Source organism: Gadus macrocephalus, chromosome 6, assembly GCF_031168955.1.
Source record: "Gadus macrocephalus chromosome 6, ASM3116895v1".
Taxonomy (NCBI): Eukaryota; Metazoa; Chordata; class Actinopteri; order Gadiformes; family Gadidae; genus Gadus; species Gadus macrocephalus.
Window position 1 is genome coordinate 23,202,430 of NC_082387.1, and position 15,329 is coordinate 23,217,758.

General features: G+C 42.3%; 1 protein-coding gene and 1 long non-coding RNA gene across 3 annotated transcripts; one reads left to right on the plus strand and one right to left on the minus strand.

Annotated features, from left to right (window-relative positions):
• Positions 1–643: 643 nt before the first annotated feature.
• Positions 644–3,606, minus strand: LOC132460087 (uncharacterized). 2 transcript variants are annotated; one of them, XR_009526338.1, is made up of 3 exons: positions 3,185–3,606; positions 2,022–2,292; positions 644–1,852 (listed from the first exon to the last, which is right to left on the minus strand). It is a non-coding gene; the product is annotated as an uncharacterized LOC132460087 (long non-coding RNA). The 2 variants fall into 2 exon arrangements; XR_009526337.1 differs by lacking the exon at positions 3,185–3,606 and adding an exon at positions 3,040–3,178 and having other exon boundaries at positions 2,022–2,299.
• Positions 3,607–4,420: 814 nt separating this feature from the next.
• On the plus strand, positions 4,421–9,557 carry med27 (mediator complex subunit 27). Its single transcript, XM_060055113.1, has 8 exons — positions 4,421–4,672; positions 4,884–5,028; positions 6,373–6,503; positions 7,073–7,166; positions 8,105–8,212; positions 8,354–8,395; positions 8,600–8,677; positions 9,000–9,557. Exons 1-8 carry the CDS (start codon positions 4,422–4,424, stop codon positions 9,132–9,134), a joined length of 984 nt encoding a protein of 327 aa, XP_059911096.1. The 5' UTR covers position 4,421; the 3' UTR covers positions 9,135–9,557.
• The last annotated feature ends 5,772 nt before the right edge of the window (positions 9,558–15,329 follow it).

Consider the following 15,329-nt stretch of genomic DNA (forward strand, 5'->3'; position numbering starts at 1 on the left):
CTCGACTACTTTCTTCTTTGGGATTTTTATTCCAATACAAATCGCCTCTAATACAGGGCATAATAATTATAACTACTAATAATAATAACTTTATTAGTATAGCACTTTTCAGAACTGGTCACAAAGTGCTTGTCTATCAAAAGACAAAATCAGGAAAAGTAACACCCAGTAAAACACTGTTTAACATCATTCAAAACAAAATACAGGAAAAACAAAAAAATAATGTGTTTTTTTTTAAGCGTCCACCGGCGTTAATACAAATACTTCATGCATACCCGAGTAGGAAATGTAACAAACGTAACCCCATTACTGAAGAAGTAGCGGAGGACTGTAGATAAAAGCCTAATCATATGAACAGCACTGTGTGTATGTGTCTCTTCTTTCTTTCTTTTCCTTTTTCTCTCTCTGTCGTCGTAGTTTTTTAATGGGTCCACAGAGAACTCTAACCTCACCACCACTCAGCATGGAATAGGGCACACAAACGCAATCACACACAGACAGACAGACAGAAAGCTACACACACACACACACACACACACACACACACACACACACACACACACACACACACACACACACACACACACACACACACACACACACACACATACACATACACATACACATACACATACACACACACACACACACACACACACGTACACACACACACACACACACACACACACACACACACACACACACACACACACACACACACACACACACACACACACACACACACACACACACACATACACACACATACACACATACACTTTGAACAGTCGACACACATTACACAGTCCACGAAACATTCCAACAGTATCCAACATGGATTCTGGTCATGATTAACTACAGAACGACTGCGTTGATAGAGCTAAGTTGTCTTAGTAGTAAGTGAGTTAGCTATATCCTTTCCATAAGGTCAAGAGCAATGACATCAGCCACTGCCACATTTACACCAGGGGCCTCAAGAGCTATTCAATTTCACCTTTATAATAATTATTACCGTCATTAATAATTCAGATGGGATCCACACCTATTAATTGTCCCAAGGGAACAATTAAATGCTTGAGTCTGTCTGTCAGTCAGTCAGTCAGTCTGTCTGTCGGCTCATTAGTATGACTGACAGTTAGGCTTGACCCATGCCTTTCTGAACTGTGTGTGTGTGTGCATACATTATGTGTTTGTGATAGTTTTTGTTAATGTGTGTGTGTGTGTGTATGTGATCACACAAGCATGTATGTGTGTGTGTGTGGTTGTGTGCCTGTGTGTGTGATCAATAATAATTTGTGATAGTGTTTGGTAGTGTGTCTGTGTGTGTTTGTGTGTGTGCGTGTGAGAGTATGTGATTGCAAATGTGTGTGTTTGTATGACACACAGATTGTGTTTGTGTCTCTGTGTTTGAATGTGTGTGCGGGTGATTACATGTATGTGATTGTAATAGTGTGTGTGTGTCTGTGTTTGAATGTGTGTGTGTTTGTATGTAGACGTATATGTGTGTGTGTGTGTGTGTGTGTGTGTGTGTGTGTGTGTGTGTGTGTGTGTGTGTGTGTGTGTGTGTGTGTGTGTGTGTGTGTGTGTGTGTGCCGTACCAGGGTGCAGAAGCGTTCCGGTGGGTTTCCACAGGTCATCCCGGGCGGCTCTACCCTGATCTGCATGAACTCCTTCATGTTGGTGGGCGGAGGCTGACAGGCGTAGAACTCCCAGCCAGGCCCCGCCTCCGAACCTCGCAGCGAGCGGCAGACCTCGTACTGGGCCCGGCCCCCCGCCAACAGACCCAGGACCAGCGGCAGGAGCAGAAGCGTTGCCATAGTCACGGTCCACACTCAAGGGTCACTGGTTTGACCTGGTTTGTCCAGAAACAAAGAAGAACGCCGCTCATATCTCATACAGCAGGGGACTACAGCCTCACCTTTATTGATTTGATATTTATTGATTTTATCTTTTCCCGGACACCATTGGTGGTGCGTCATGTGATGGTCTTTAGCGTTATCGTAGTCACGTCAAAGACTAACCTCAGCATCTGGTTATTTTCAGTATAATTCGACATAGGTTTGGTGGACGGGAAGTTGTTGTCCAAACCACAGGAAGTAAGTAAGAGTTCTTCAGTTCCAAGTGCCGTCTTTCTCTTCCTCTACCGCCACGGGGTTAGCATCTTCGTGGTGGTCGTGGCGCGTGTTTAGCCTCAGCAGGGCGAGGTCCTGGCGCAACAGGCTCCATGGCTCCTGGGGTCGGCTGTGATGATGAGGTCATTGGTCCCGCAGTGTCTACACCAGCTACACACACCTGAGAACTGAAACTCATTAGACTCAAGCCCTGACAGACTTCCAGGGAAATAGATATTTGCTGTTAATGTATTCGATGTTGTCCATCTCAAAGGGTCATAGAATCTCTGTCTTGTCTGTCTATTATTTACATCTGTTTATGTTTAGGCCCTTTTTTTTTTTTGCTTATTTGTTTCCAAACTATCAATGTTAAGCTATGATGGACTGTCCCGCTTTCTATGTCTTGTCGGTTTTTGTTTTTTGTCTGACATACTTTCCATGCCTGACTGCGTGTCTGTCTGTCTGTCTGTCTGTCTCCATGGAAACGCCCTTCCACGGGATGTCTGCTCGGGCAAAACGATTTTACATCATAAAAGCTTGCAGGGCATGCAAGGACAGACCCCCTGACTTTCTTTCTTTCTTTCTTTTCAGCATCTTTTGTGGACAGTCAAAAATCAACTGTTCTTATTATCTTAATCGCAGACGGTAAATTAAATATTCAGCTTGCTTGATTTTGCAATAGCACCTTAACCATTTTAGGATGTCCATGATCGGAGGTCATCAAAAACAGCTTAAATAGCCTATAGGTCAAAATGCATGTCAATGTGTCAAAGAGATATACATTAGTCTTTAAACCATAGCACTAAGACCAATTAGAAACACGTCAACTATATTGATGTGCAAGGATGAGATCCACACACAACACACAATTAAACGACCACCTGTTGCTACTCTAATAAACATTCAGTCAACACTCGTGTTCTCTTACTGTTCTCTGCGGGATCCAAGAGTTACGTGTAGGTTATTGAAATGGCAAACTCCAAATTAAGCTTGACTTTAAGTTCAACGGACCCCTTTAGTGCGATAATTGGACGAGCGTCTCCCGCACGCTCCCTAAAGAACGCTTTACTTACCGAGCGGCTCGTCGCACGCGTCTTATCACGCTCCACTAAAGATTAGAGGCGCTGCTGGCCCATTGAGCGATGATTCCTCGTTAAGCTGATTACACGGTCACTCTTCTCCTCTCTTGTCTTCTCGCCTCTTCTTATTATGAGTCAAAACTCGGAATCAAAACCCTGAGCCTCCTTTTCTCTCTCCCCATTTCTTTCTCCTTCTGTCTCTCTATTTATCTGCCTCCCAGCCCCCCGTTCCTCTCTCTCTTTCTCTCTTTCTCTCTCTCTCTCTCTCTCTCTCTCTCTCTCTCTCTCTCTCTCTCTCTCTCTCTCTCTCTCTCTCTCTCTCTCTCTCTCTCTCTCTCTCTCTCTCTCTCTCTCTCTCTCTCTCTCTCTCTCGCTCTCGCTCTCTCTCCCTCTCTCTGTCACTCCACTCACCTCCCAATTGAATTCAAAGAACTTCAAACTAGTTATTTGAATAATAAAAGTGACCAATAAAAAAAATACAGTTAAAGAATAATAATATAATGTTTGATGTCTACTATAAACAAGTGCAACTATGTATAGAATAAAGCAAGATCAATTCATGGTCATAATGAAAGTAATAGTTAAAATAATAATTCCAGCGGTTTCTGTGTCTGTGTCTCTCGATGACTAAGCTCCCGGGCTCGACCAGTTTCTCCAACGGTTCGAGGAGGCGGAGCACACCTTCCTACAATCGACTGAAATCACTTCAGGTTACTCAAGGCTCGTCCAATCAGGGGCGGGCTTTCCTTTCAAAGATCTGACATGAAATGAAAGGGATCCTGCAGCAGTTCCAGATGTGCTCTGATCCTGAGGGCCCATGAGGGGTTGTTCTGCTCCCGTGTGTGTGTGTGTGTGTGTGTGTGTGTGTGTGTGTGTGTGTGTGTGTGTGTGTGTGTGTGTGTGTGTGTTTGTGTGTGCGTGCGTACGTGTGTGCGTGTGAATTTAAAGTGCTTTTCAAATAATATATTTATTATTATTTTACGACTACTACTACTATTACTACCACTACTATTATTTACTACTAGTAGGCCAACTGTTACAACCTACTACTACAACTACTTATACCAATATCAATAATAATCAAGGTTTTAAATTAAATCTTCACTTTCTTGGTCGATTTAAGTAGTAATTTCTTTATATCGAGTAGGCCTATACTTATTATATAAGTAATAAGTTCAACTGAGAGGGGTAAATAACACCCAACACCGCTTCACAATGACCCGCCACCATTATGTCGTCATCACTGAGCGACACCACCTTCCTTCACCCAGTAGTAAACATGGCGGATGTGATGAACGTCGGGGTGAATCTGGAGGCTTTCTCTCAGGCCATCAACGCCATCCAGGCACTGAGATCCAGCGTTACAAGGGTCTTCGATTCGTTGAAGGATGGAATGAAAAATAAGGAGACATTGGAAGGCACAGAAAAAGCTTTTATTACCGAATTCCAGGACAATCTGCAGTCAGTGAACCGAGACCTCAAGTAAGAGTGTATAAACTCCCGAAATAATTATTCATAGTAAATTACAAGAAGACATTAAAGAAAATATTAGTTAATGTGAGATAATAAGTAGGTTGTTATTTTTACGATAAGTGCCATTTCAAGAGAATACCACTTCACTTTCACTGATGAATGTATTGTATGGATGGTTGACTCGATTTCTGACAGTCAACCTGCCTGTGTGACCCTGTAGTGAGTTGGAGAGATTAAGTGGTCTCGTTGGACGTCCGTCAGAGTCTCATCCCCTCCACAACAGTGGGCTGCTGAGTTTAGATCCAGTCCAGGACAAGACGCCGCTCTATTCCCAGCTCCTCCAGGCCTACAAATGGTCCAACAAGGTAGAATTTCCCTCACTGCTGCCATACACAGGATATTGCATGTATGCTGTAATTGCTAAGTGGAGAAGTGTGTAGTTGTAAGGCAGCCATGTGTACATCAGAAGTATCACTTTTATTTTTTTGTACACAAACACATGCATTACCTGTTGATCTCGAATCAAGAAACCTAGTGAGCTGAATGCAGTATTACATATGTGCATCAATGTGAGTAACTCACAAATCTTGGGGCTAAGTTAAAGATATAGCCCAAACTGGAGCGCCAGTTGGCTTAGCTCAAATATTGTTATTCTTTCTCATCTGCTCTTCTTCACTCCGAACCCTTCATTATCCCTTCTTTGATCTAACAAAAGAGCTCTTCAGTTGATGATATAGCTCCCCCCCCCCCTTCCACATTAACCTTCAGGCACACAAACAACACACACACACACACGCGCACACGCACACGCATCCAAGCTAGATGGATGCAGGACACATAATGGCCTTTTCAAACGGGACGCAGCTGCCGGTGGGATATGCTGCTGCTTCATCGTACAGAACAAGAGCTGTTGAGGGCAATCAGCGAGTTGCTCATACCAGCACCTGAATACCCTGTCCCAGCGCATAGGAAGAATAGAGCCTGTCTCCTCAAATAGTAGCCTGGATTGAGCCCATCAATGGAAGCCAAACCCATTGTTAGTCTGACTAGAAGAAGGATTTCCTTTTTATCGAATGTCCATCGCATTTTAATACTCGCTTGATTTGGGTTTGAACTGCTTCAACAAGCTCTGTTGGATTGTGTTTGTGTACTGAAAACTAGGGCTGTGCAATTAATCAAATTTGTATAGCGATTTCGATGTTTGGTCAAACCATCTCGAAAGTAATATAATCGAGCTGAAACGATTATATACTGTATCGATATATACAGATAGGTATATATACAATAATTGTTTTATTGAAATGGCAGAACAGCATAATTATCGTGATGATTTTTTCCATAATCGAGCAGCCCTACTTAAAAACCCTTTTCTATTGCATGAACTATCACATTCATTTAAGAATCAACATGCAATCCAAAATTTATGTAGAATGTTGAATATGGATCATTATTTTAAAGCTCTGGAAATAGTTATCTCGTGGCAATTAATGTTGTGAAATAGAAAATTTCTACATCATTATGAAACGGTACGAAACAGCAATATACTAAATACCAAAACTCATTGTTAAATATGGGTGAGTTTTTGATATTGTATGTTCCCCATCCAAATGTCAATGTTACGGGGAATGTTATCCTGTTGATATTAATACTACCTCTTATAATCCTTGCTCCCGAATATTAATTATGTTTTGGATTTGAATTGTTTCTAGCTTCAGTATCATGCGGGCCTGGCATCCAACTTGTTGAATCAGCAGTCACTCAAGAGATCGGCCAATCAAATGGGGGCATCGGCTAAGAGGCGGCCTAAGGTTCAGCCCAGCACGCTGGTACCGCATCCCCAGTAAGTTGGACAATACCAGTGAGGGAGGAGGAGGGTTATGAATAGTTTTTATTGGTCATGAATATTTACTTCATAAACGTGAATATATAACCTTATACTTCTAAATGCGTATAGATTATCCACTCCTATTGAAGTTAAATGAGATTATTGGAAATAAAAATTGAGCAACACATTATCATTCATACTAAATGTACTTATTAAGCAAAAACTAGACCAAGTATTGACTCACTCAGTGTGGGTTGAATATGAAATTTATGGAACACCACAGATTTGGGAATTGTAAACAGGCTGTCACTTGCTGCAATTGTAATCAGGCAGTCACTTACTGCAAGTGTAATTGAATGTAAAGTAAGTGCAAATAAAACATAAATGATTTCTGATATGAATGTTGATATTCTGTGAGCAAAACATTTCAAACTCAAAGGAAAATATAAAAAATAAGGGTGTGTGTTAATTTGTCAATTTGTATTTATCCCGTTATAATAAGATTGGGTTAACGCGTTAATTAACGTGTAATTAACGCGTCAACTTGCCCAGCACTAGTATAAATGTCTGTGTTTTGTTTCCAGGTATGTGGACGACGTGATCACCCGGATAGGCAGGATGTTTCCAGACATGAGCATAGAGCTGTTCAGACCTAACGGGACCTCTGCTGTTCTGCTGGTAAGAGGATGACCATCACGAGTGTAGCAAACCCATGGGCACAGACAGGGGTCACCATCTAATCAGACGGAGCCACCACAAACTCCAACCCAACCCACCCATACTGGAGGGCTTTTTTAGACGGAACAAAGAAAATCATCAAGGATTATTTCTCGCAGATTACCATAGCAACGAGTCAACACCCATCCGAAATACTGTAGTTACTAATTCTGATTCTAGATATATTTTAGCAAAAAATTACTAATAACAATGAATTCACTATGCCAGAATAAACTGTAAACATTAAAGTATAAGTGTTAATCCACGTTTTCAGCACTAATTCAAACACTATTAGATTGAAGAAAATGTTTTGGGCTAAAATATCTAGAAAGGAGGGGGGACTGGCTATCCCCATGTTTACGAACCCCTAATACTTGGTGATACTATTTCTTTAGGCAAGTACATTGTGTATGATGAGGGATGTTGAATATGAAATGCGTAACCGTAGCCGTGATACTCTTAAGCGTATCTATAAGAGTCTAGAGTCTAGTACAAGGCAAAACCAATCCGAACCACGAAGAGAATGGCAATTACGCTCCAAGCAGAGTGGAACGTTCACAAACTAGCATAGGACTTGACTCCTTTTATTTCTACATTAAGGTCTTATTTGACATCGATTTGTTAAAAAAAATTAAAACGAGGATTGGGTTTACTGCACCTTTTTAAAAATGTGACAGTGTGACGACAAGCAACTAAAGGATTGCAGCCTTTCGTGGGGAACAAGAGTTGGCACGAGGGTGGCAGATTTGCTGCTACCCTTCGTCTGAAAAGCCAAAAACACACAGCAGGATCAGGATGTATAACCGAGGAGGGAGCTAATCCTGGTTTGGCGTTTAATCCCAGAACAGGAACGGTACGCTCCTCCGCATCACTGAACAACATTCGTTTGTGTGTTCCAGGTGAGCTTGGGGAAGGTCCTGAAGGCCATCGTCGTCATGAGATCTCTGTTCATCGACAGAACCATCGTCAGAGGGTTCAATGAGAACATATACTCGGAAGACGGAAAGGTGAGATGGCTCCTCTGCATTATGAAGGAATAAGTGAGAACCATGAGGTCTGGGGGCAACACTGTAGACCGAGGTACTAGGTAGGCTGTAATGTCACAATTATAATTATAACCCCCCCTTCCCCCCCCCTTCGCTTCTCAGCTGGACATCTGGGGTAAATCCCAGTACCAAGTCTTCCAAAAGGTACAGACACATCCTATTGGTGACAACGGGGGGAAAAAAAAGTGTGCATGCTTTTGTTTGAATTATGAACACATCTCTGGAATTTCGAATTTAAACAAAACAAACTGTTTGGCTGTTTTTTTCTATATAATGGGCAAAGATGCAGGGTGTGCTACCGTTTCTTTGAAAGGGAAACTGACTGTTGTCTGGTTGCCTGGTTGCTAGGTGACGGACCACGCCACTACGGCCCTCCTCCACTATCAGCTGCCCCAGATGCCTGACGTGGTGGTTCGCTCCTTCATGGTGAGTCAATTGACGCGCATTTACAACCAGGCCGGCCGTTATCCCTGGTGAACGGCGTACGACTGGGTGTGGAGGTTCATTCTAGAGTACATCTGATGTTAATGATGTGGTCCTTCTCTCTCTCTCTCAACATTGAATGTGAATGTTGAGAATGTTGGGTTAGCGCCATGACGACCAATTGTGTTTGTCTCTTGTGGGGGAAATGTAGATGAACCCCCCACTCCGTTTCTGTGTCTCTTGTCTGCCCACTGTGGAAATCCAACGAGGGGACTGGCTTTGTTATTATGAGATGCTGAGCTCCTGTTTTCTCTGTCCCTCCCAGACGTGGCTGCGGAGCTACATCAAGCTCTTCCAGTCCCCATGTCAGCGCTGTGGCCGTTTTCTGCAGGACGGACTGCCTCCAACCTGGAGAGACTTTAGGACCCTGGAGGCATTTCACGATACGTGCCGCATGTAGACAGTGGACATGCGGCACGTATACGACCAGACAGCGACACGAACAGAGAGACGGATAGTCTGACCGACTCGGACATCTATGTATATATTTATGTATACCTTTTTTTTCTTTTTCTTTTATAAAGCTACACTTCCCAAATTCCTTAAGTCTTCTTTGAACATCTACAAACATTGTTCTGTGATGTAAGCTCTAATAAGAACAGAGTCCTGGCTACTAAACTTCGTTATTAAGCAGCTGACTATTGTCTATCATTTAGATGTAACAACCTATGGAAGTGTAATGAAATCACTTGCGAATGCGAATATAATTTCAGCTTGTTTTAATGAATTAACGATATAATTACAAAAAACTCAAGATTTCTGAGGTTTTTATGGCACTAAATAAAACTGCTCAGTTCTTCTGAATTAACGAGATAACTCAAAATCACCTTTAAGAACTCTATTTCATAGAAGCACAGATGTCCTGCCTGTTAAGTTTAATCTATCTTTATTTTGGTTTAAGTTTAAGACATTGGGAAACCAATCACCTACTTGAAAATACATTTGGAGGCTCAGGCAGATTAGCAGCAGCAACCGCAATCCATGCAGGTGATACAATTTTCTCTTGGGATTTTGGACAGTGGAATTTATTTTCTCAAGTGAATGCATTATGCATCCCTAACAACCTACTCTTTTCTAACATGAAAAGGTCTCGCTTGACAGGTGACATAATCTTTGATGGGGTGACTGAGACGGCATTTTCTGTGACGAGGTTGTCGTTGGAAGCGGCAGTAGCCTTCATAGTGTCGGATCGCTTGAGCAAAAGATGCCGGGCGTTGTGCTTTATGCGGGCGTTGGAAACAGCTGAAGAAAGGCGCAGGCGCTGAGAAAAATACGTGGACATGTCCATAATGTGTGGGTCACTTATGTGTGTGGTTGGCACCAGAAAGCGGGGATCATTAGTTGGATATATTTGAAAAGACCTAACCTGCACGTCAATCAAACCAAACATTGATAATTAGTGATTAATAATTTAGCAATTAAGTGTTTGTCTTGGTTGGTTTGGTTCAAACTTTAAATGATGGTGGGGGCGGGGATTTGTTCCCGTGTAGGAAACACAGAATCGGCCAGCCACAGTAGTAAACTATAAGTGTGTGAAGGTTTTGAATCAACCCAGTGTATAGTGGCCACTGTAGAAATACATTTATTAAAATCTAGCTCCACCCCTTGTAGTGGTTGTTTGCCGGATCAGGCTCTTTGCGGTCTCCTAGAACATGGTCGACAGCTGAATCACCTTTAAACTATTAGTGCATTTCAATCATTAATAGCCGATGGCTACATTTCTGAATTATTACACTCAAATAATATCGCACCTTAAATCATGCCTACAACATTTTTAATATCATTTCACATCGTGTTTTACTAGGCCAAACAGAAAAATATTTTCTATCGATGTTGAATCTATAGAATAAAATAACAATAAAATAATGCAGTCTACCTATTTTTTTACATGAAAAGGGTCCATACAATGCTGTGCCTTTTTCTTTAATGCTGTCTGGTATGGACCAACCCTAATTCTCTCTGAACCACCTGATGTTTCTTAATTGTGGTCAAATTTGTAGGACCAATGGTCTTTCTACTGCTTTCTAAATCTATTGCAATGCAGCTCCATAAAATTATTAGTTAACAGTCATTACGAGGCTGTCAAGAGTGAAGGAGAGCACAGTGACTATGCATGTGTGATTTTGTTATGAGGGGGTAGAGGTCAAAGACAATACACCCTTTTCACATTGGAGTTGGAGGACACACACACACACACACACACACACACACACAGGTGTCTCTCATAAGCCTGATTATTATCTGCTACTTTAGGCCACGTTTATACGTAGCAGGGTATTTATAGATACAAATATCCCCCCCCCCCCTCAGTTTTCAAAAATAACATTGTGCACACAACAGCGTTTTCAAAATAGTTGTCGTTTACATCAAAACGCATAAATACGCCGTCGAGCGCAATTAAAGCCATGCAAGCCAATCAGAATCCGCAGAATCAACAACAACGAATAACACGAGCGTCTTCCTGTAACAAACAAACTATAAACATAGGGCGCTCATATGACGTTAAGCATTTCCTGGCGCATAATGTGACGCTTCAGAACCTAAAACCCAGTTTCCCCCCGTTGACACGACAACACATAACCGGCGTTTTCAGAAATCTCCAGTTTGGCCGGAGTTTTTAGAAATGATCGTTTTCTGTGACAAAAACTGCGTTTTCGTGTAAATGAGAGGCCAAACCGCGTGGAAATATCGGCGTTTTCCCTTCGTGTAAACGGGGCCTTAAAGGCACCCAGTGCAACTTTATGTAAACATTCAATGAAAAATAAACATTCAATTTCTAGTCTTTTTTACACGTAGTAAGTTTCAATAACTCCATACCATTACATATCGACATTCAAGGAGCAAAGATGAGACGTCGTTGTGTGGTGAGAACTGATAGAAAATCGTAAACAACAACAATCGCCGGTGGGGAGAAGCCATTTTTCCATTGACTGGAAGCCTGCTTTATTTATTGTAGGTTACAAAAAATAAAAAAAATGGCGGCATTGTTGTTGTTATCGATTTTGTATCAGTTCTCACCACACAACGACGTCTCATCTTTGCTGCTTAAATGTCGGTATGTAATGGTATGGAGTTATTGAAACTTACTACGTGTAAAAAAGACTAGAAATGTAATGTTTATTTTTAAGCCTCGAAAGTTGCACTGGGTGCCTTTAATATTCTAGGCACAGGTAGTGGACTCATCTCCACTAGTTTGAGCTACTAACAGTGCCCTGTTGCATCAAAGTAACACCCATAATCAGTGTTATGAGAGACACCTGTGTGTGTCCTACGACAAGGCCTCTGGGAAAAGAGTATAATTAACTAATCTGTGAAAGAGTGACGTCAGTCTCTCATCGTGAAACCAGCCAGGACTCAGACCCAGGATGGCTCTTCTTCATACGGAGGAACTAGGACCCAAAGAGCTGTGTGTGGCTCCTGACACCACCACCCTCTCACCCTCTGGTGGTAGCAGCACACCTGAGAGGCCCGCCGTGTCCACTAGGGATCCCAGTCCTCTAGGGCCCACCCCAGTACAGCAAGAGAGGGAGGAAGAGGAAGGTCTGAATGAGTTTCAGAAGAACATGAAGATTGAACATCGGCAGGTGTTGAAAAACACCCACAGGGGCTGCGTTATCCTGGAGAGACACCGCAGGTATTTGAACACCGAATACTCTCAACCGTCTAATGTACAACATGTATTTGACACGTGCTCCTAGCACGATGTCGGCTACATAACAGTTTCCTAAATTAGCCATCTCAGGTTTAATGTGAATACTGCAGAGTTAGGGGCTTGGATGAGGGTGTGTGTAGACTCTTTAAGGCAGCCATTAAAGGGATTCACTAGCAAATCAGGAACTGATTAGCCACATGGTGGATGCTGATGAGTGCATTGTTTGGCCACACACTTTATTTGAATTACCTTGACAGGAAACGCATCACCCAGAGCTGCAGCAGACTACGGCAGCTTCTACCCACAATCCCCGGCGGTCGTGTTGACATGGTAACTGTGCTGGAGATGACGGTGGCCTACCTGCAGACCATCAAGCAGATTTCAGTTTGCAGGCCTGATATCCAGGTGTTTCTCTCACTCAAACTCACACACCTATCAATACAATGCATGTTTGTTTGTTTTGTTCAGGGAACTACAAAAATAGCAGTGACGTGTAGAGTGAAATGTTCTGCCTCATTTATAATTTGTTTTTTTTACACTTGGGTTAGGGTTGTTTGATTTTGTTTGATTGTCTGTACTGTCTGTATGTATTCCTTTCTTATTTGTAAAGCGTCTGAGTATTTAGAAAAGCGCTATAAAAAACTGATCATTTATTATTATTAAACCAGTGAAGGCTTCGGTAATGCGATTTTAAAATGCTCAGACTTTATCTTTAAAGGACACATATTATGGTGTTTTCCCAACAAGTAAACATTGTATTTGAGTTCCAGAAAACATGTTTTTGAAGCTGTTTGCTGGAAATAGCTTTTAGGAAGAAAACTTGCCTAGCGCTATTTCCCTATGTTTCAGTCCTTTCAGAATGCACTGTTTCTGGTGTCTGTAGCTTTAATGCAAATGAGCTGCTGCCCATTGACCAATGAGCTGTCAGACTGACCACAGCATGGAGGAGAAGGGATTGTTGCCGTTTGTGGACTCCTGGGCCCCGTTTCCCGATAACGATCCATGCTGGTACGATCATTCTCGATGGATCTTCGAACCATCGTGAATTTCTTTGGAGCGTTTCCGAAACTCCTCTTATGGCCCGTTCAGACTACACGATTTCAGCCCGATTTTGCCCCGATTCTTTCGTTGCAGACAAATTTGCGAATCGTACACGATTTTGACGGGTCGGCGACGAGACGAGGTCTTGTAATGTGACATGCTTGCGATCTGCGATGCTTTCGTGTGCGACGTTCGAAAACCCCACGACGAAAAGTTTGGCATGTCAGAATTTTTAGGGGAATCGCATGACGTATCCATTGTTGAAATGAGGGAACCACGCCCCCAGTTGCGTGAGGGAAGCCCGCGAACAGCTGGAGCTCACGCGCAGTGTTTACCAACTGACTTCACTGCAGTACGCTGAGTAGGAGTAACTACTGCAAAAATGAATGCGATCAATAACAAGAAGAATGCTAATAAAGAAAACGATAGAAAATGGAGCAATATAATGGCGACAACTTTGGTTGAAATGTGGCAGCAACGTCCCTGCATTTTCAACCCAAGAACGAGTCCACAATGTTTCTTCTTTTTCTTCCTTTCCGTCTCTGTGCAGAGGACCGCCAGCATAATGCCTAGTGCTAGGTACTCGGGATCCATTGTTGACGCTTTGTTGCTAGGCTACGTTGTTGCTGCGTCTACTTTGTATAGTTCATGTCACGCCAAACGCAACTACTGTGAGGAATTGCCGCATTGAGCAGATATAAAAACTACTGGAACCTATATGACAAAAATGTAAAAAGCATTTATGTTAGTTCTAAATCTTAGATTTTCAAAATATCTCGCAAATGTGAATGATACAAAGTAGAGAGCATCGCACCCTCGAATCTTGTAGTGTGGCCAGTCTTACGACGAGACAAGGCCCGATTTCCTGGCTTTGAGATCGTATAGTGTGACATGTTAAATCGTGGAGGAATGTCTGAGAATCGTGTAGTCTGAACCGGCCATTAGGAACGCGCGTGCACTGCACTAACGAGGTTCGTAGGATTGTAACTGTCCACTGACACGGTGCTGATATAGGCTCCGTTGGAGGGGGAGACGCAGGAATGTAGCCTACGTAGCCTACGAAAATAATATTATAAAGATATTAAAACACAATTGATTAGGCCTAGGCCGACATGTTATATCAGTCCTAATCCTGAACGCACATACGTACATTTTTTCATGGCATTTTCCCCCCTGAAATAATTCCATATTACAAAAACGATTTTATTTTTTTATTTTTTATGAATGAATTTTTTTACGCATGAAAGAATGAGTTCACGTCTGAGTGTAGGCTACAAACGTGATTTACTATTTACAAGTGCAAAAACGCCAACATATTCTTTATTTTGCTGACCACTTGTTTTTTATTCCGACAAAAGCCTCGTAAGGAAAGTTAATCTGCGTCTCTCTTGTAGATCGCACCATCTTTTAAGGTCTTTGTTTAATGCGACTGCATAACCTTCTCTCACATGATCAGCAGCTCGCAGATTTCACTTTCTCTTGGATAGAGGTGTTGCTGCGCTGTCTCTACAGAGACAACGCAGCAATATGATTGGATTGCAGAGGTCGATTGTTTGCTTTTTGGTATTTTAGAAGTGGTATGCCCACTGTGCTTAGCCAACAATAGGCTCATGATTTTTCAGAGAAGTATTATCCATGCTATTGGATGTTTTTTCCACTAGATGGCAATGAAATCTCAAGAATGGAGACCATTGTTTCAAATGTATCTGTTGGCGGAATTCTATTTTTCTTGTTGTGGCATTTTGGAAATCTGCCCCTTATGACATCACAGGTGGGTGTGTCCACCTAGATTTGTGCTGGATAGATCAGTCTACCAGCCTACCCAGTGGACTGTAGCAAACGTTGCTCATCTATCCGTCACACATCTAGGTGGACACGCCAACCTGTGACATCATAAGGGGA

What these genes read in the sequence shown, in the direction of transcription:
- med27 (XM_060055113.1), top strand. Translation starts at nt 4,422, where the DNA reads ATGTCGTCATCACTGAGCGACACCACCTTCCTTCACCCAGTAGTAAAC. An exon ending in TCAGTGAACCGAGACCTCAA is followed by an intron (nt 4,673 to 4,883) that starts GTAAGAGTGTAT and finishes GTGACCCTGTAG; the next exon opens with TGAGTTGGAGAGATTAAGTG. An exon ending in AGTACCAAGTCTTCCAAAAG is followed by an intron (nt 8,396 to 8,599) that starts GTACAGACACAT and finishes CCTGGTTGCTAG; the next exon opens with GTGACGGACCACGCCACTAC.